General features: G+C 40.7%; 1 protein-coding gene across 9 annotated transcripts in view; it reads left to right on the top strand.

Annotated features, from left to right (window-relative positions):
• The window catches only part of LOC126764858 (uncharacterized), a 139,296-nt gene that overhangs the window by 89,083 nt on the left and 27,853 nt on the right, over positions 1-22,360 (top strand). For 6 of the 9 annotated variants that reach the window (XM_050482484.1, XM_050482481.1, XM_050482480.1 and 3 more), the window contains one exon: positions 16,244-16,355. The exons of the other annotated variants lie outside the window; for them this stretch is intronic. In XM_050482484.1, coding sequence (XP_050338441.1) covers positions 16,244-16,355 — 112 coding nt within the window. The remainder of the gene's footprint in view (positions 1-16,243; positions 16,356-22,360) is intronic. 9 annotated transcript variants of the gene reach the window in all.

Raw genomic sequence — 22,360 nt, 5'->3', positions numbered from 1 at the left:
GTTTCCCAAATGGCCAGTGCCCTGTTGTGGTGGCTGTTACTCTGTAGATACTTTTTCTTGACCTATTTAATAAGTCGTTGGTTCTTTTCCTGTCATATGTTGGCTATAATTGTTTAGTTATGACGTATTTTGTAATGTTTTTCCACCTGTTATTTGAAATTGTCTATAGATCTCTCCTTTGATTGATCCTAGCGGGCTTGGTATTACCTCCGTCTGGGATTCGTAAAGGAAAGCTCCTGTCTTTGCCAACTTGTCTGCTTTTTCGTTACCGAAAATGTTCTTGTGGCCGGGAACCCAGATCAAGTCTAGTTGGAGCTTGTCTTTTATTGTGCTTAGTGCTCTCTTGCAGTTGTCAACTATGCTGGAATTTGTCATGGGTAAAGACAAGGAGGATGGAGTCATGTGTAGAAGTTCACGCAAGTGAGGAAAGTTCTCTCATAGCCATTCACTTGGGAGTGGCCAGAAACGATTCTTTTACACATGGCTCAAGCAGCTCACTACTTCCGGTCTTTGACCAAGTATCCTCTGGGTAGCCTAAGAACATCCGTTCGAAGGCGAGCTAATGTGAGAAGGCGAAACATCCCCTACATAGGGTTGTGTGGTGGGTTTGGGACCCGCCACGTAAAAAAACTATACCAATGAAAAGTAAGCGACAGCCTCGGATGAGAGACCCCCCTTTTGATGACGACCATGGCAAACGAAATAAAGACTACGATTTGAGGGCATGCACCTGGAATGTCCGGACCCTTAATTGGGAAGGTGCCGCTGCCAAGCTGGTTGATGTCCTCGCAAAAATAAAGGCTGACATCACCGCCGTCCAAGAAATGCGATGGACGGGACAAGGACAGAGACGAGTAGGTCCTTGTGACATTTACTACAGTGGCCATATAAAGGAGCGCAAGTTTGGTGTTGGATTCGTGGTGGGAGAGAGACTTCGTCGCCGAGTACTATCATTCACTCCGGTGAATGAACGTCTAGCCACAATCCGCATCAGAGCGAGGTTCTTCAACATATCGCTGATTTTCGCCCACGCCCCGATGAAAGAGAAGGACGATGTGACCAAAGATGCCTTCTATGAGCGCTTGGAGCGCGCTTATGAGAGCTGCCCCCGCCACGATGTCAAAATCGTGCTTGGCAACTTTTACGCCAGGGCGGGCAAAGAAGGTATCTTTGGCATTACGGTCGGTAAATTCAGCCTCCACGACGAAACATCCCCAAATGGGTTGAGGCTGATTGACTTCGCCGGGGCCCGAAATATGGTTATCTGTAGTACTAGATTCCAGCATAAGAAGATTCATCAAGCTACCTGGCTGTCTCCGAATCGAAAAACTACGAACCAGATCGATCATGTTGTGATAGACGGAAGACACGTCTCCAGTGTTTTAGATGTGCGTGCGCTCCGAGGTCCTAACATCGACTCGGACCACTATCTTGTTGCAGCTAAGATTCGCACCCGCCTCTGTGCAGTAAAAAACGCACGACAACAAACACAAGGAAGGTTCGACGTCGAGAAGCTGCAATCACAACAGACAGCCGAACGATTTTCTACTCGGCTTGCACTCCTGCTCTCTGAGAGCACTCGTCAACAACCCGGTATAAGGGAACTGGCATTTCAAATTCCTTACGTACAGCTGCAACCGAAACCATTGGTTTTCGGAAAGTGCAAAAGAACAGCTGGTACGACGAGGAGTGCCGTGTTGCAGCGAAGAGAAAGCAGACTGCCTACCTCGCAACGTTACGATCGACCACAACACATACGGGCTGGGATAGATACCGAGAGTTGAAAAGGGAAGCGAGACTCATTTGCAGACAGAAGAAGAAAGAGGCTGAAATGCATGAGTACGAAGAGCTTGATAAGCTGGCCGACAGGGGTAATGCTCGAAAATTCTACGAAAAAATGCGGCGGCTTACAGAAGGTTTCAAGACCGGAGCATACTCTTGTAGAACCCCCAAAGGTGATCTAGTGACGGATGCCCAGAGCATACTTAAATTATAGAGGGAACACTTCTCCAGCCTGCTGAATGGCAGTGAACGCACAACGCCAGGAGAAGGCGAACCCGATTCCCCAATCGATGACGACGGAGCAGACGTTCCATTGCCCGACCATGAAGAAGTTCGAATAGCCATTACCCGCCTAAAGAACAACAAAGCGGGGGGGCCGATGGATTGCCGGCCGAGCTATTCAAACACGGCGGCGAAGAACTGATAAGGAGCATGCATCAGCTTCTTTGTAAAATATGGTCGGACGAAAGCATGCCCAACGATTGGAATTTAAGTGTGCTATGCCCAATCCATAAAAAGGGAGACCCCACAATCTGCGCCAACTACCGTGGGATTAGCCGCCTCAACATCGCATATAAGGTTCTATCGAGCGTATTGTGTGAAAGATTAAAGCCCACCGTCAACAAACTGATTGGACCTTATCAGTGTGGCCTCAGACCTGGTAAATCAACAACCGACCAGATATTCACCATGCGCCAAATCTTGGAAAAGACCCGTGAAATAAGAATCGACACACACCACCTCTTCCTCGATTTCAAAGCTGCTTTCGACAGCACGAAAAGGAGCTGCCTTTATGCCGCGATGTCCGAATTTGGTATCCTCGCAAAACTAATACGGCTGTGTAAACTGACGTTGAGTAACACCAAAAGCTCCGTCAGGATCGGGAAGGACCTCTCCGAGCCGTTCGATACCAAACGAGGTTTCAGACAAGGTGACTCCCTATCGTGCGACTTCTTCAACCTGCTTCTGGAGAAAATAGTTCGAGCTGCAGAACTAAATAGAGAAGGTACAATTTTCTATAAGAGTGTACAGCTGCTGGCGTATGCCGACGATATTGATATCATCGGCCTCAACACCCGCGCCGTTAGTTCTGCTTTCTCCAGGCTGGACAAGGAAGCACAGAAGCACTGGCAGTGAACGATGGCAAGACGAAATATCTCCTGTCATCAAACAAACAGTCGTCGCACTCGCGACTTGGCACTCACGTCACTGTTCACAGTCATAACTTTGAAGTCGTAGATAATTTCGTCTATCTTGGAACCAACGTAAACACCACCAACAATGTCAGCCTAGAAATCCAACGCAGGATTGCTCTTGCCAACAGGTGCTACTTCGGACTGAGTAGGCAATTGAAAAGTAAAGTCCTCTCTCGACGAACAAAAACTAAACTCTATAAGTCGCTCATAATTCCCGTCCTGCTATATGGCAATGACGGCAACCGATGAGTAGACGTTGCGAGTTTTCGAGAGAAAAATTCTGCGAAAGATTTATGGTCCTTTGCGCATTGGCCACGGCGAATATCGCATCCGATGGAACGATGAGCTGTACGAGATATATGATGACATTGACATAGTTCAGCGAATTAACAGACAGCGGCTACGATGGCTAGGTCATGTTGTCCGAATGGACGAAAACACTTCAGCTCTGAAAGTATTCGACGCAGTACCCGCCGGGGTAAGCAGAGAAAGAGAAAGACCTCCACTCCGTTGAAAGGACCAGGTTGAGAAGGACCTGGCTACGCTTGGAATATCCAATTGGCGCCACGTAGCGAAAAGAAGAAACGACTGGCGCGCTGTTGTTAACTCGGCTATAATCGCGTAAGCGGTGTCTACGCCAATTAAGAAGAAGAAGAAGAAGAAAGGCAAGGCCAAGAGCGCCGCCTGGCTATCCGTGAATATAGTTGCTTTATGTATATTCCCGTGGTATTCTAATAGAACTTAGCAGGCTTTTGGAAGATGCTGGCCGAGTTCGGTAGACGTATAGAGAGAAATATGCCTAGATCAGAGGAGAATACCCCCGTGCCTACCCCGCAGTCCATTTTGGACCCGTCGGTACATACTGAGATGGTATCCTCCTCTCCTTTTGAACCTTTTCTCCATTCTCGTCTAGATGGTATCCTCACCTGGAAGTGTCTATTGAAATCCAGCTTTGGGAGAATGTAGTCTGATTTACTAATGCTTAACTTGTTTAGGATTGCACTATGTCCGTAGTTCTGCTGATTCCAACCTCCCAATTCTTTTATTCTTATCGCCGCAAAGCTGCTGTTTCGTGAATAAAAATGTCCATTGGGAGTTGATGCAGGATCACATTGAGCGCATCAATCGGACATGACCTGATTGCACCAGTAACACCCGCACATGCTGCTCTTTGTATTCCATTTAATTTTTTAATGTTGTACTGTTTGTTTAGCGCTGGCCACCATACCAGAGCTCCATATGTGAGTATAGGTCTTATGAGAGCCGTATACATCCACATTATTATACTTGGTTTGAGGCCCCAATTCCTGTTGACGATTCTCTCAGAAGTATAGTAGGCCATGTATGCTTTGTTTATTCTTTTTTATACTCTCGCAACAATGTTGCTAAGGAGAGTATTATAGTTTTGTTCACATAACGGTTGTTTGTAAGTCCTAAAACTAAAAGAGTCAGAGATAGGGTTATATATACCAAAGTGATCAAGGTGACGAGTAGAGTCGAAATCCGGATGTCTGTCTGTCTGTCCGTCCGTCCGTCTGTGCGTCCGTCCGTGCAAGCTGTAACTTGAGTAAAAATTGAGATATCATGATGAAACTTGGTACAGGTATTCCTTGGCTCCATAAGAAGGTTAAGTTCGAAGATGGGCAAAATCGGCCAACTGCCACGCCCACAAAATGGCGGAAACCGAAAACCTATAAAGTGTCATAACTATGCCATAAATAAATATATTAAAGTGAAATTTTGCACAAGGGATCGGATTAGGGAGGGGCATATTTGGACGTAATTTTTTTGGAAAAGTGGGCGTGGCCCCGCCAACTACTAAGTTTTTTTGTACGTATTTTGGAAACTACTATAGCTATGCCAACCAAACTCTACAGAGTCGTTTTCTTCAGGCATTTCCATATACAGTTCAAAAATGGAAGAAATCGGAAATTAACCACGCCCACCTCCCATACAAAGGTTATGTTGAAAATCACTAAAAGTGCGTTAACTGACTAACAAAAAACGTCAGAAACACTAAATTTTACGGAAGAAGTGGCAGAAGGAAGCTGCAACCAGGCTTTTTTTTTAAATTGAAAATGGGAGTGGCGCCGCCCACTTATGGACCAAAAACCATATCTCAGGAGCTACTCTACCGATTTCAATGAAATTCGGTATATAATATTTTCTTAACACCCTGATGACATGTAAGAAATATAGGTGAAATCGGTTCACAACCACGCCTTCTTCCAATATAACGCTATTTTGAATTCCATCTGATGCCTTCTCTGTATAATATATAGTACATTAGGAACCAATGATGATAGCGGAATAAAACTTTACAAAAATACGGTATTTGAAAAATATGTAAATGACTGATAATGAAATCTCGATTATCACTTTATAATGCGAGAGTATAAAATGTTCGGTGACACCCGAACTTAGCCCTTCCTTACTTGTTCTATATTAATTTTCCAGGACAGTTTGGGGTCAATATCCATCCCCAAGTATTTAGCTGTGGGGGATAGAGTGAGTGTTGTACCGCTTAGTACCGGAAGTTGAGATTGAGGTATTTTGGTTCTGCTTGTGAATTGCATCAATTCTGTTTTGTTCGGGTTAACTCCTAGTCCATTGTGTTTAGCCCATAGATTTAACCTTCGAAGTGCTCTTTCCATAATCTCGCTGACTGTTGAAGGAAACATGCCTGATACCAAAAACACTATATCGTCTGCATATACTACTGCTTTCACTCCTCCACCGTTTAGTTGGAGTAGTATTTCATTCAGCGCTACAACATAGAAGCGGAGAGAGGACCCCTCCTTGAGACATCCCTCTACTCTAATAACTTGTTTGTGTTGCAGCGCCGTTTGAAGCTATAATCTTCCTATTCTTAAGCATCGATAGTATCCATCTGCACACAGTGTTATCTATGCCACCATGTGCCATGTGCCAGAGAACTAATTATAGCATTTACTTCTATATTATTAAAGGCGCCCTCTATGTCTAGAAAAGCAGCCATGGTGTATTGTTTGTGGTGTAGTAATTTTTCAATTACGCTTATCACCTCGTGAAGGGCAGTTTCGGTTGATCGGCCCTTTATGTACGCATGTTGGGACTTCGATAACTTCTCCGCCATTATTGTTCTTACGTGTAAATCTATTAGCCTTTCTAGTACCTTCAACATAAAGGAGGTAAGGCTTATAGGTCTAAAATCCTCGGCATTCTCATTGTTCTTCTGCCTAGTTTTGGAAGGAACACAACTTTACTTCTTTTCCAACTTCTTGGGATGTAAGATAGTTGAATGCTAGCTTTGTATATATTTTCAAGCCTTTGAACCATTGGTTCCATCAGTTTTTGCAACATTATGGGCATAATCCCGTCAGGGCCTGGCGCTTTTAATGGTGCAAAACTATTTATGGCATACACCCAACTCTTTTTTTACACGGTAGATACGTTCCTCAGAAATCCATGTAAAAAAAAAACCGTGTAAAAAAAGATGCGTTTCCTATAGTAAAATGGGGGTACGTTCCATTCATCTGAAAACCGTGTAAGATGAAATAAAGAATTATATTTACTTCGAAAAACCGTGTAAAAAAAGTTGAAAACTATAAAATTTCAGATATGCATACGAATTGTATGTTCATGTGGCATTTTATTGAGCATTAAAACTTAATATACATAATTGATACAGGTGAAAAAGTAGTAGAGCATGCAAAAAACAAAAGAAATCTGTTAATCCAGAACTAAGAACAGAAAATTTAGAATAGAAATAAGGGAAAAATATTTACATATCTCCATAATTATTCGTCGCTACTTGATAACAAGCGCAGTTGTTTGCGACGAACTGGACTAAAGTCGGTATCATCGCTGGAGATATCCATTTCAGCAATGTAAATATCATCGAACAAAATGTGTAAGTAAGAGTTGTCGATTAAGGGGATTTCCCAGTTACTGCTATGTATGTTCATTTCAGCAATGGTGCTAAGTGTTGTAAAAACAAACACAATTACAAGACAGTGATTTTGAAACCGTACTAGACTAAAATTTTTTTACAAAAAAAAAATTTTTCTCAACCGTGTAACTTCAAATCCGTGTAAAAAGAAACCGTGTAAAAAAAGAGTTGGGGGTATTTGATTTTGCTTTTGTCTACTATTTGGCTTCGATAATCAGCTGCGTTCAACGGTTCTGGTTGAACCCTCGTTGAAGGTGTTTGCTGACTCCCGGGGAAGTGCGTTGTGATTAGTACCTCCAGAGACTCTTTTGCCGAGGAGGTCCAATCACTTCTCTCCGCCCTAATGTAGGCAGTATTAATATGATCTTTGGATAGCATTTTGGTCAGCCTAGCGGTTTCTCTGCAACTTTCTATCGATGTGCAGAAAGATCTCCATGAGTCGTTTTTAGCTTTCCTGACTGCTTTTTTGTATCTTTTCATAATATCTTTATATGGCTGCCAGATTTTGGTTCTAAAACTCTCATTGAAAGCTTTCCTTAGTTGTGTTCTCAAATTCTTGAGTTCACTGTTCCACCAAGGAAGAGACTTTCTTTTTCAAAACTGTTAGCGGAGTGGATTTATTGAAAGTTGTTGTTAAGATTTTTTCCAAGTTCTCTCTTTCTGAATCTAGTTCCTGAGGATTTAGTACTACTCTTATTGCCTCCCTTTTCAAGGCATTTTGTTGCTATACTATAAATTTTTCCCACGCTGCTCTTCTAGGGTTCCGATATGTGAGAGGAGCACTGTATTTCTCGCGGATGGTGAAGAATATACAGGAGAGATCCGACATGAAATGCTCATCGGATACCCTCCAGTTATCCACAACGAGACTGTGTGTCTGTTGATAGCGTGAGGTGCAGCACTTCCTCCCACCCCGGAAACCTATCAGAGCTTGGGAAAATAAAGGTTGGCTTATCGCCCTTGTTGCATATACTTAGATTACTATTCAGAATATACTGTAAGAGTGACTCACCTCTGGTGAGCTACCCCATATGGTGTGCCTTGCGTTAGCATCACACCCTATTAGGACATCTTCCTTCCTGTTCTCCTCTACTAGTCTGGTGAGCGGGGCCGGTGGTATGTCTTCGTCATAGGCCAAGTAGGCCGAGACCAAGAAGAAGGGCTTTTCCTTCTGTTCCACCTTTACCACTGTGATATCTGCTGTGCTGTAATTAGGACGAAGAAATGCATTTATAGTTCTATTGATAAGAATGCATGCCCTAGGTTTACCTTTGTTACGTGTGTAAAAAAGGTTATAGTTGCTGCTATTTAGCCCTTTAATGGTGTCTTCATTGACCCAGGGCTCCTGTACTAGGCTGATGTCGATGCCCCCCTCGTTCATGAGGGTTGTCAGATTCGCTGTAGCACTCTTCGAGTGCTGCAGGTATTTCGGTATGCATCTTAAGTTATTGGCCATATCGGGTTTCTTCGATGCCCACATTCCTTAGCAACTGGCTGGTGTCGTCGATCTTTTCCGTGTCGTCTTCGTCAGCCGCTTTGCCGCCTTGGAAGATTTTTAACCTGACCTTGCGAATTCAAGGGACTCATCGCATATGGCCACCAGTATTGGTCTACTTGATTTATTTGCTTTTTCCTCCTTGATCAGCTGCCACTCATCTATACCAGGTATAGATTTGTTCTGCAGCTTGATGCACCTCAGGAGTTTTTCGCCTGGCTCCTCTAGAGGGGGTAACCAAATGCGAGAGTTAACAAACCTGTCGTTTGTTGTGAGTAAAAGAAATTATATTTATTTGGGCAGGACACTTATTTTTGTGTTGTCTTTTTTATTCAAAATTTCTCACTGCCTATTTTTCATAATCTTACTTCTATTTATACTAACTAGTATGTTTACTTATTACTAGTTGATATTTTGTTAGATACAGATTGGCTGACTTCGAAAACGTCAATTGCTTTGCATACGAACAAAGTTCGAAGTTCGATAAAGCATCCGCAGTATTTATTACATTACAACATATTTTGAAATGCATTAACTCGGTAGTCGATGCGCAGTGATACATAAAATCGTGCATCACTAAGACACTTGATGCTTTTCAAAGTTTGAACGCAATAGTTTTCCAGAACCCCGAATTTTTAGGCACCTTTCTTCCAATGTGCTTTTTGACATTATTATATTTGAAATTATTTAAAATGCACACTCTTTTATATTTTGATTTAAATATTTTACGAAAAATTTGAATGTTATTTGTGCATTTATTTTCAGAGAAACGCAAAACAACGTTTATAATTGCACTCTTGACTTTATTTTTATCCATTGTGATATTTTTACGCTCGTTGAATTTAAATTTCTAAAACAGCTGTTTGCGAAAATAAACTTTACAGTAAAAGTGTTGTAAAACGTCAAAATATACAATGCATAGTAATACGATGTTATTTGACGTTGCATGCAGATGATGTATAAATACTGTAGTAAAACCGCATTAAAACTTTGCAGTAGTACGTTTTCGAAGTCAGCCATTATATTATTTGTTTAGGTTTGTTTACAGATATTTGGTGTGATGAGCTGTTGATGTTGGCCTGATTGCTTGGATGATTTGCCTGTATTTCCTCACGAATGTCTGTGGATCACCTGGTGTGCTTGCTGTAACAAAGACATCACCGGGTATACGCAGTGTAGTCCCGAAAAGTATTTTAGCAGGAGATGCTTTCAGATCTGATTTGTATGCGGTTCGGAGTCCTAGTAGAACTGACGGTAGCATGTCCGGCCAAGGTGTCTCATTGTTGCACATGAGAGCCGCCTTGAGTGTGCGGTGCCACCGTTGCACCAGACCATTCGATTGAGGATGATACGGCGTCGTTCTGATACGATGAATGCCCAGCATTCGTGAGAGTGAGGTGAACAGTGCTGGTTCGAAATGCAGACCTTGATCAGTGTTGATTGTCAATGGTGTACCGAATTGACAACTCCACTGGGTGTAAAAGGCGTGTGCAACTGTCTCAGCTGTCATGTTGTTGAGTGGTATGGCGTGTGGCCATCTGCAAAAGCGGTCAATGATCGTCAGACAGTAGCGAAGGTCCTTGACTCTGGGCAGCTCTATAAGATCCAGGTGGACGTGCTCGAAGCGATTGTCTGGTACGTCAATGTGGTTTGGTGTGGTGCGATTGTGACGATGGACCTTGGAACGTTGACATGGTATGCAGTGTCTGGACCAGAGGAGTGCGTCTTTTCTAGTACCTGGCCAGACGAATCTTCCGGTGAGTTCCTTGACTGTGGCCCTGCCACTAGGATGAGAAAGACCATGGGTGATGTCAAAGGCCTGGCGTCTGAGTGGCTGTGGAAGATAAGGTCGCACAATATTATTGCTCACATCACATAGTATATCATGACCTTCAAGTTCAGCAGGTGCAGCTTGAGAGATGTGCTGGATTGGAGATCATTAAGCTGGTCATCTTGGAGTTGTGCCAGCGCAATGGCCTCAGCATCAAGTTTGGTTGGCATGGTTATGGCATTAATTCTCGAAAGCGCATCAGCTACGACGTTTTCTGTGCCTTTGATATGGAAAATCTGAGTTGAGAACTGTAAGATGTAGTCGAATTGACGTAGTTGGCGAGGTGATGCCTTGTCAGCACGTTGAGAAAATGCGTAGATGATTGGCTTGTGGTCGGTAAAGATGCTGAAGTTTCTTCACTCGAGAATGTGCTTAAAAACTTGATGGCGGCAAAGATGGCTAGAAGTTCACGATCGTACGTGGAGTATCTGGTCTCTGCTGGACTGAGCTTGCGGAAGAAAAAGGCCAGTGGTTGCCATGAGTCCTTGTGTCGCTGTTCAAGAACGCCCCCAATGTATCCGAGGCGTCGGATCTCAATGAGAGGATGGCGTTTGGTGCGAGAAAAGCCACGCGCGTGGCTTGGATGACACTTTTCTTGCAGTCTTGCCAGGCTTGATCTGCAGAAGGTTTCTACTGGATTTTAGTGTTGTCCTTCTTCTTGGCATGTTTTAGAAAGTCCGTCAGTGGTGATTGTATCTGGGCCGCTGGAAGGATCGCTCGCCGGTAGTAGTTGACGATCCCCAGGAAACGACGTAGATCGCTGACGGTTTCTGGCTTTGTGTAATCGGCGACTGCTTGCGAGTGTAGCCGTCTTTGTTGATAGTGTACCCTCGGTAGATGACTTCAGACTTGCCAAACTGGCACTTCTTTAGATTGGTGATGAGATGATGTGCACGCAGGACTTCATAGATGGTGGTGAGATGTCGTAGGTGCTGTTCGTGGGACTGAGAGTAGACAATAAGATCGTCTATGAAGCAGCCCACGAAGTCTAAATCTCTGAGGATGTTGTCCATATGTCTTTGAAAAGTCTGCGTGGCATTGCGTAGTCCGGGTGGCATACCCAGAAATTCGAAAAGTCCAAAGGTCCAAAAGGGGTGGTTACGGATGTTTTGGCAATGTCTGACTTGGCCATGGGTATCTGGTGGTAAGCCCTGACTAAGTAGATGGTGGAGAAAACGGTGGATCCGTGGAGACGCTGGAGAATGTCATCCCCATGAGGGACTGGATATCGATCTGGAACTGTATTTGCGTTTAGTTTTCGATAGTCACCTGTGGTGCGCCATCCACCTGTTTTCTTTGGCACTATATGGATAGGGCTGGCCCATGGGCTGCTCGATGGACGGATCACGCCATGATGTAGCAGGAGGTCAAAGTCATCTTTAGCTATTTGTAGCTTCTCGCCGGTGAGACGTCGTGGGCGCTCAAATACTGGTGGCCCAGTTGTCTCAATGTGATGAGCGACTTGACTGTCAGTGGCTGTGACAGGATTGGTGCTGGGATGAGTTATGTCGATGAATTGGTTGAGTAATTGCAGGTATTTGGCGTCAAGTGCACCAGGACAGATTGAGCGATCGATTGTTGAAATGCTGTGTACCGTGACTTCAGATAGTGTGCCCTGAGTTGTGCATGACGAGGTTGTATCGATGAGACATCGTCCTTTGAGATCTAGAAGCAATGCAAAGTGGACCAGGAAGTCTGCACCGAGAATGGCTGACTTGACATCTGCGATTATAAAAGACCAGTTAAATGTACGGCGAAGATTGAAATCAAGGGTGATGACTTTTCGACCGTAGGTTCGGATAACGGTCCCGTTGGCTGCGAAGAGAGTCAGATCATCTTCTGTGAGCGTGTGAGTGATGGCCGACTTGGGCATGAGAGAGATCACTGATCCAGAATCGACAAGAAATCTCATGTTTGTTGTGCGATCATGAATGTGAAGGCGATGCTCTCTGGTTGGTGGTGTGTTAGCCTCTATGCTGTCGCCGGCCGTCTGGATGGTCGACAGCGAAGTTAGTTTTCCGCCGATGAGTCGAAGATGCAAGGACGCTCGCACTTTTTGGCGCTGGGCTCATAGAGGCGTTGATAATAACAGAACTTCTTCTTGTCTGAGGCTGGCTCTTCCTTCGATGATGACTGCTGGAAACGGCCAGATGCAGGTTGGGGTCGGTCTCGAGTAATTCCCTGGTCCTTGATACAGGTCACCAGGTCGGCTATAACAAGTTTAAGGCCTGCCAAGTCCTTTGCCATGCTGGTGAGCTGAGTATTTTCGAATTTGTCGCCCCTGGGCAGGCTGGTGATGTGTAGCCATAACGGAATGTCCAGCCTGGTTTTCCATCAGCTCGTCTGCAACTTCAGCAAGCTCATCTGGAGGGGCATCTCTGAGTAGTTTGAGACACCGGCTGGTTGATGGTGGTAACAATGCCAACCATTTTATTCGCAGTAAGTCCTCTGAGGCTCTGTCGCCCTTGAGAATTCTGAGCTGGCGCAGGACCTGGCTAGGTTTTTTATCATCGAGTTGAACCTCCGTACGTGCTCGGTGAAGCTGGCGGTCGCTGGATTCTGAAAACCGCTTCAATATCTCGTCCTTCAGCTTCGCGTACTTGTCGGTCTCTGGTGGATTATGCAGGAAGGCCGCTAGCTGTAACATTGCATCAGTGTCCAAAGCACTAACAATTTGATTGTAACGTGGTGCATCATTTGTGATACGGGTCCCCTGTAACACTGGTTCAACCTGAACAAAACACAAACTAGGCTGGATGGACCAGAACTGCGGGAGTTTGCAACTGGACACAGCTACAATTGATGCAGTGTTCTGGGCTTCATCGACGGCGTCACCGATGGTCAGAGTTGGGTCGTTTGTAGTCATGTTCGAGGAGATTGATGTCAAGACGTTTGAATTACTGGTGGACGTGTTTGGCGAATGCTCTAATAGCATGTCAATGAATCGATTGAGAGCACGTGGTCACTAGTTTGCACAAATTTTAGGACACTGATGAGTGAGAAATTGCGACGAGCGTGAATTTGCAATTAATATTAACGTTTGCACTCATTTGTACTTTAACGCGTGGAGAGACAAAGTTTGATCCAATTTAATCACGTCACCATAATGTGGAAATATTACGACACCACATTTAATATTAAAACGATTATTTATTAAAGAGATCTTAAACACTTGTACTCTTGACGGCGTCTGTACAAAAAGTGACGCTTCTTAAAACTGTAAACTAAAATTGTAAACACAATGGCTACGACAGACTGCAAACTACATCTGTCAAATATTAAAATACACACGTTCTTATGGGCAGTGTTATTTTGACAGCTGCACGACTACACGACTGCAGGCCGACAGTTGTCGTTCTCGCTAACTTCAAAATCCTCCTATTTTTGCCAACGACAGTACGACGACAGTAGAGTTGACAGTAGAATGGAAGATAGAAAGAGGAGGTAGAGTGGTGATGCCACTAATATGTAAAATGTAAAATTATTCACAGCTCTAACAAACTTGATGTTATTTTACAAATAAAAGCATAAAATAGCTATATTATAGCTCTATTATATCATTTGTAATAACAATTGATAATTTAAAGCAAAAATATTGAACTATTTACTTATTTTTTGCATAAAAAATTTCACTTTGAACAAAATATTAAAATTTCATTGAAATGAAAGGTATTAATATGGCCACAACGAAATTGTGTACATACAAAATGGACAACTGCGTTGTTTTGTGTACATGCCGGCCATTGTGTTGTTGTTGCTTCTCAAAATGTACATGTAGTAAGATGAACAACGACGTTTTCAGTTCACTGTCGTGCCGCTGCAGTCTGTCGTAGCCATTGTGTTTACACTTTAAGAATAAGAATTCAGTAGGAAACTTTCCAAGAATATACAGAGAATGAAGTAATAGAAAAATAATAGAATAACTGACAAACAGTGCTGCCAGAAGTGATGCATCTTGTTAGTGTACCCACAGATATATTGTTTGTTTAGATACTTTTGGTTTGTTGTATTGATAGTGCATTTACAATGTTTGCTTACTTGGAGTCTTATCACACGAAGCAACTTTTGTTGCGGCAACTCTTAGTTTATAGGCGAGGGGGCGACGAGGAGAGGAGAATCGCGCCGAGTTTCCCCTGTTCAGCAACTCGCTTTGTGTTCTTATTCGTAACAGTTCGCTGCGACGTTTTTCGGCATTCGTGTTCTTTCTTTCGTAGTACATAGTTGCATTTGCGTATATTTTTTTGAAATTAATATTTTGAATATATTTAAAAAATTTAATTTCATCTTTTGGTAAGTAATTTGCAAATATGTATACAAATATACATAATATAATATAAATATTTTAAAAAATGGAGTATGACGAAAAAATCGAATTAATTAACGATATTGTGAAATGTATGGATGAAGCCATACAAATTGATTCAGACAATAGTAAGAAGGGTGATATATCTTTGTTTTAATAAATAAAATGTATTTCTTAATTGACAGAGCTGATTAATATATGTATGTGATAGAGTGGCCCAAATACCTATAAGGAAAAAGAAGCGACAATGGGTTAAAGTAAAGAGTAGACAATGGGTTAAAGTAAAGTGAAAGAGAATGAGAAAAAAACTCGAGCAGAGTTGCGCAACACAAGTTGCTCGTGTGAAGGTAATGGGCAACAGCAAAAGAGAATCGCCCGAGAATAAGCAACAAAAGTTGCTTCATGTAATCGTACACTTGCTAATGAGATAGTTTGGTGCAGTTTACATTTTCGCACATGCATTTTGTTTGTTACATTTATGATGCTAGGCGAGATTATTGTTATTGTTTGTTTAGGTTACCAGTTGATAATTTATGTATTCGGTACAAATATGTGATAAGTAACACATGTTCCTTAACTCTCCTCCGTGTTAAAATGGAGCGTCCTCGCTACTTTGCTGCTAATTGCTGTTGGTGTAGGCGGTTCAGTTCGATTTCAAATAAGCCGTCGATTTATCGTTGTCTGTTGAGCATTCTAACATTTTGGCAATATTTGCAGAGGTGTACTAAACCATAAATAGTAGCTGTGAAGGTAAGAAATGCTATAATGATAATAAGTGTGAACTGCACTGGATTTTCTTCGACAGGAATTAAAAATGTTGAAATTTCCTGTATATTACTGAACTTGTAATTTGATTTCGAGGAAAGAATGCGGAGTACTTCAAGTTTTTCGCTGTGCTGGTTGTGTATGATTTCTCTGAGTTGTTGTTGATGATTGTAATATGTAATATGTAGGCATATTATTCCAAGAATGCTCATAATATGTCAAGATGTGACCGTTTTCTAAAATTTGAATTGGAGCGTTATTTTCATGAATTGTTTCGCATTGTGCTGATTTATCGTTTAAAATTTTTGTAGTACAATTATCAGAGGGTTCTGATTTACAAATAAAACTACTGAAATAATTCTTTGATAATTATTACATTTTGCTATCTTAGGATCTAAACCTATTTTACCATGCTTATGTGCTAAAGGGTATACATTATATAGTCTACATTTAGTTTCGAGTATTGGATATTTGTAAATTGTAATTATAGCTTGTTCTAAGTAACAAATATGGATGTCAGAATATTCCAATATATTAATAAGGGGAAGATCCAACTCCTCATGGTTTATTAATTCATGCACATCATTTAAATTAAGTGTGCCAGAGTAAAAATTGTTATTTTTCGCAAAATTAATAGTGTTTGTAATTGTTTGCAATTCATTATAAATTTCTGCTATAATTAAATTCTCATTTATTGCTTTAGGATCGAGTGTTTCTAGTATTCTCTCAAACTGCGAATTAATGCTTTTTTGTTTATTATTATTTTCTATTAGCATATTAATTGACGTTTAGATTTCTATAAGATCGTCATGATCTGATGTACCAGTTATAAATTTTAGCGCAGAACCAAGAAAGTTAATTGATCTTTTAGGCCTGTAAATATTTGGAATGAGTTGATTTTTTAAAGTTTCAATTTTATTTACTAATATTTTTGTTTCAGGCTGGCTTCCTAAATTATATGAAGATTTCATTATCTCTTCGTAAGGTGCAGGGATGTTGGACAAATTTGAAATGTGATATAAAAACGAACTATTCTGGTAAATGTAAACCGGGTCAGTTTCAACAAGCACATATTTTTTGTTTTTTAAATCAATAATGTTGTCGCATAATGCGGTAGTGTAATAAAGAAAAAAAATTATTCTCTACATGCCTGTACTCTTATGTTATCTTTGTGAATAACACGTCCCCTATTTGTCGTTACCGTCCTTCCGTTGTCTTCTTTAACAATTTGTTTCGCGTATTTTTTCACGTTTATATTTCGCCTGTGCGTCTTTACAAATATATGACGTCACCTTGTCTATAATTCAGCTGCTGTCGATTACGATTCTGATAATAAGTGGCAAAATTTTGAGTATTTGTCAGTTGAGCTAATGTATATGTTATCGCTCATATAGAATAAATCTAAATGTATGTATGTATTCTCCTACTTTGTTTGGTGTTGGTGCTGCACCAATCGGTTGTTTGTTTGGTCGGCGTTCGTATTTGTTTGTGAGACAGATTTCACAGTCTTGTACTTCTTTTTTTCAAGCGTCTCGTATGTTTGGCCAGTAATATTTTAACGAAATTTCCTGCGCGTTATTTTTGTAATTTCTGTGTGCACGTCTATGTGTGTCATTTATGATTTGTTTTTGTTTTTTGATTTCGGTTTTGTTTTCAACCGTTTTATGAGTTAGAACAATAGACACAGTGGGAAATGCACTGATAATATCATTTTCAACGAAAAATAATATTTGTTCATCTATTTGTAGAACGTTTACAACTTGTGGTTTGATTACATTTTTTAATCTGTCCAATAGCTCAGTTTTAGTGTTAAAAAAAATTGTATGTCTACTGTTAAAAAAAATTGTATGTCTACTGTTAAAAAAGATATTTTGGGATGATACTTGGGTGGGGTTTGCGTCTGATTGTTTTATAATAATTTGATTTTTAAAGCAATTTAATGGTTGCTTTACACGTTTAATTTTTTATATAGGAGAGCTTTGTGCTGAATGTTGGGAATTATTAGAATTAGATGTGTTATTAATTTGTTGGCGGGAAAGTGCATCAGCAACAACGTTCTGCTGACCAGGTTTGTAAGTGATTTTAGCGCCGTATTCTTCGATGAAATTTTTCCATCTTTTTAATTTTGTATTTGGGTTTTTTGAAAAATTGACGGAGCATTTTTCAGTTCGAAAGGCATACGAAGAAATTCATATTTGGCTCCATTTATGCTGAAAGCTGTTTTTTCTCTGTCAGATTCTTTAATAAGAATTTGATGAAATCCAGATTCTAAATCTAAAGTTGTAAATAATTTTGCTTTGCCAAGATTCTGTATTGTCAGGTATGGGATATCTATCTGTAATAGTTTGAGCATTTAGCTTTTGAAAGTCTACAACCATTCTGCGTTTAGGTTTCCCTTTTTTAGCAACTGTCCAAATGGGTGAATTGTATGGACTTTTACTAGGTTGGATTATTTCATTTTCTAAAAGTTTATTTATTTCTTTGTTAATAAAATCATTATCAGATATAGGGTACGGATATTGTTTTGTCCAAATAGGATCGTCAGATTTCGTCCTAATTGTGGCTTGTACTGTAATAGTAAATGGTAATATTGAGTTAGTACCTTCATTTTGTTGCATTATTTTTTCAATTTCAGATTTATATTCTTCATTGCTTACTGTATAATTTAATTTTTGCAAAGTATCACTTTCTTTCTTGGCCCTATATTTAAGATTAATCTCTGCTTTTAGTGTTCTAAGTCCCTGTTCACCTAGAAGCATATCAAATTCTTCTAACGCATCAGTTTCAAAAAATGTAAGCAAATTATCTAACACTGATACTATTTTTTTTTGATTTTGTTTTTGAGAAACCATGAAGAGTTTTCACTTTAATAGGTTTAGTTGGAATACACTCACCAAGATTACATTTAGTGCTTATATAATTGTTTGTTGCCCCGGTGTCCGTAAGAATATTTACTTCTTTGCCTGTATACCTGCAGTGGCGTTGCAGACACGGCAATTCATTCACTCGCCCAAAAAAAAACAGAACCTGTCTTGTAATCATCGTCGCTTTGTTGTGGGGCAAGATATTCTAGTTCTTCTTCATATGTTTGGTTTACACGTTGCATCTTCTGTGGTGCGACGTAGTTGCGTGATGAAGGATTTTGGTGCCTCTTCTGTGGGTCTCCTCGAAATGGGTTGTTTGGAGATAATCCGTGCATTTGGTGGTCATAGTTGTTTTGTATAGGTGCGGCGTTGAAGTTGGTGGGTCTTCTGTATTGGCGTGAGGAATATACGTCCATTGGTTGGCACTGCTGCGGTGGTGCACTTTGGGTATATTGCACTTGCACGTTTAGCTTGTATATTCGGTGGTCATTGTGGTAACTTCTGTTTGGTTGATGCTGCATGTTGTTGTATTGTCTCTGGTTGTTGTACTGTCTCTGGTTGTTGTACTGCATCGCATCAAATTGGCAATTCACGTTGTCATGGCTTATAGTGCAAGCGATAGCGTAGGCGGTTTCTAAGTCCTTTGGATTGTGGCTGTAGAGGGTGCCGCTGGTATACTTGCTATTCAAGCCAAGTATGAATGTTCTGATTGCTTCTTGAGTCGCGTATTGTTGCATTTTTGGAGATTCATCGGGGCTGTCCATCTCGATTTTAGTTAGGGCAAGATTCAATGCCTTGCTGACTTCACAATGAAATTCTGCCAGCGTAAATTTTCCTTGTATTATTTTTTTCATTTCATCCAGTAACACATATAAAGGCCTCTGGTCTGCATATGTGTAGTTCAGTCGATGTATTATCGAGTAAAAATTGAACTTTGTGTTGTGGTTAATTAATATGTCGGCTACCTCTCCTTGAATTTTTGAATGCAGTATCGAGAGTGCAGTGTAATATGTTGGGGCTGTGGCATATTCTTTTATGTTCTCCATGTGCGTCCACGCACGTTTCCTCCAGGATCTGTACTGACTTCTGTTGCCCGTGAAGTCTGGTAACGACTTGAAGACATCTAGGTTGATCTGCGATTCGTAGGCGATATTTGGCTTGCAATCATCGAGCTGTTCGATAGTCCTTATATTCCATTGCAGACCATGTTCTAGGGTAGCCACCCTTTCTCGGGTTTCTGTTAGAGATGCAGTTAAGGTCGCAATTTGAGCCTTGAGGCTTGCTATTTCCTGCGCAGACGTCTTTGAATTGGCGTTGAATAAAGGACGATTCAAATTAAAAAGCTTCTGTCTCTTTTTATGAGATTCCAGCTTGATGATCTTTCGTCTAAGACTTGTCCGTGCTGCTTCCAATTTTTCAGGAACTTTTGAGATCCGCTTTTTCAGGACGTTGTTTTTATGTTATTTTTTGTGGTTGCCGCTATCCAGTGTTTCAGGATCTGCCGTCTGTCCGCTTTTTCAGAACCTTGTGTGTGGAAGTCCTACTTCCCGTGGAATTTGCTTTGAAATTTTATTTTGTCCGTTACCGCAGGATAAAAATGGCTTTAAGACCGGTTGAGCCCCCAGTTAACAAACTGTCGTTTGTTGTGAGTAAAAGAAATTATATTTATTTGGGCAGTACACTTATTTTTGTGTTGCCTTTTTTATTCAAAATTTCTCACTGCCTATTTTTCATAATCTTACTTCTATTTATACTAACTAGTATGTTTACTTATTACTAGTTGATATTTTGTTAGATACAGATTATATTATTTGTTTAGGTTTGTTTACAGATATATTGTTTGTTTAGATACATTTGGTTTGTTGTATTGATAGTGCATTTACAATGCTTTGCTTTTCGCACATGCATTTATGATGCTAGGCGAGACTATTGTTATTGTTTGTTTAGGTTACCAGTTTATAATTTATGTATTCGGTACAAAAATGTGATAAGTAACACATGTTCCTTAACTCGAGCACGAGGTCTCTTCGGAATGTCCCTGGCGGGTATAAGCCTACAAAGGCGTTGCTGATTTTAGCGACACTACCTGTCAGAAAATCTAGCGAGGCCTGGTCCGCGCACTTGATGAGTACAAAGCTTAGCACCATACTCGACAATCTGACGTCGATCTCCACCCATCTTTCCTGTATAGTGCTCGGAGAAGAGGAATTCCCATCTATGGTGGCCACTATCCCTGGCTATATTGCAGAAATACCTTGCCGTTGTTGTGCTGCTGTGTTCACCTTCACTCCGCCTAGGTTTTTTGGGCAGATTTTCTGGAATTTCTGTGATAGAGCGATTCCTTTTTTGTGAAGTGCTCTCTTCTAGAGGTTCTGATTGATTCCTTGTTAGGTAGCTTTCATATTCCTCTACTATTGTTTTGAGGCGCTTTGTTTCTGCCTCATCAACTGGGGTATCGGCTGCCTGTTCTTTGGCTATCTTCCCTGGTATGAAGACTGCCTTCTGGTACCGGTTTTTCCTCAGCTGATTTTGGGATTTCTTGCGCTCTTTTTTGTTTTCTCCTTTAGCCACCAGTGCACTTTGGTTGGTGCTTATGGCAGCTTTGGAGGTGGACGCTTCCTTCCTTAAATCTGCTGTTTTCACTGCTGTATCTACCGGTATACTTTGGTTGGTATGTCCGGCAGTACTCTTACTCGTAATAGATACATTGTTAATTATTATTTTCATCAAATCGAGTGATTTATTTTAATGGTTTGCTATTTAGGTTGTATAGCTCTTTAAAAACTAAAAAAATTTATATATGGGTAGAAAAAGCATTGCAGGGCGGAGGAAAAGGACATCGTCTTAATCCTCATAAAAGAGGGCCAAAGTCTTAGGAATATCGCTAAAACATTAGGCCGTTCATTGTATTTCGTGCAGAATGCCCTAAGGATGAAAAAGAATGTTGAAACTCGCGGTTGACCAAAAAAGACATACATAGGACAACCGTATCGTCACTCTTGGTAAAAAGGACCCATTGGTATCTTCAAGGATAATATTAGCCGATATTGGTAGCATAATATCTTCCCGAATGGCCCGACGAATATTATATCGAGCTTATTTACCTGCCCGGATAGCCAGAAAATACCATTATTGCAAAAAAAAAGTTACAGATAAGATTACAAATTCGCGAAAAAGCATGCAAATTGGTCCGGCCCAAGTGGTTAGAAAAAGTGGGTGCAATATCTTGTGGAACGACTAAACAATGATCGTCGTCCGAAAGGTAAAGAATTGCATTCACAGTCTACAAAAAAGACAGTTAAACACGGTGCCGGCGACATAATGGTCTGGGGCTGCTTTTCGTGGTATGGTGTAGGACCAATACATCGTATATCAGGCACCATGAATAGGTTTCAATATAAAGATGTCTTGATTGGTTCCAGGACAATGGTGTGAGTTCTCTTATATGACTATGTCAATCTCCCGACTTGAATCCAATTGAAAACCTTTGGGGAAGCTAAAGCAACGGATTGGGATGCAATCGTTCCAAAATAAGGATCAGTTAGGGAGTTTTGTTGAAAAAACCTGGTATGAGATTTTAATTGATACGTGCCGCAAACGTATCTCCAGTTTTCCAAAACGAATCTCAAAAGAAATTGAAAATAATGGCGGATATACTAGATACTGATGAAAGAAGTAAATAAAAGTGAAATAGAAGACAGAAAACTTAAAGTAATAAATTTTTTCAAACACAGATACCTGATGTACGTATTATTTTGTCCAGCCATTTTTTTAGTCTTTTTATTATTTACTAGAAATTTAAGTTTCTATTTCAACTATTATTACAAATATCTTTATTTTTATTATTTAAGTCATATATGAAATGAAATATGATATTATTTCAGTTTAAAAACGAATAAAAGAAAATTTATAAGTCATTGAATGCTACACGGGCGTATGTACTTATTATTTTGACCATGTGTGTATGTATATCACTATTGTGGGAATTATGAGGTGTCCCTCTTAGTTCGTAAGACTAGAGTGCGTTGTCTTTGGGATGCACACTTTACTCTTACTTAAGCCCCTTCGCCACGACAAGGCGACCAACTTGAAAGAGAAATGATACTGAAACGATACTAAAACTTAGAATATTTAAGCTACAGCGTTGCGATCATATAAGTTTAAGTAGGTCACCAAAAATGTGCGCTTAAAAG

Source organism: Bactrocera neohumeralis, unplaced genomic scaffold, assembly GCF_024586455.1.
Source record: "Bactrocera neohumeralis isolate Rockhampton unplaced genomic scaffold, APGP_CSIRO_Bneo_wtdbg2-racon-allhic-juicebox.fasta_v2 cluster10, whole genome shotgun sequence".
Lineage (NCBI taxonomy): Eukaryota > Metazoa > Arthropoda > Insecta > Diptera > Tephritidae > Bactrocera > Bactrocera neohumeralis.
Note: the sequence above shows the minus strand (reverse complement) of the source record. Positions and strands in the feature narration are given on the sequence as shown.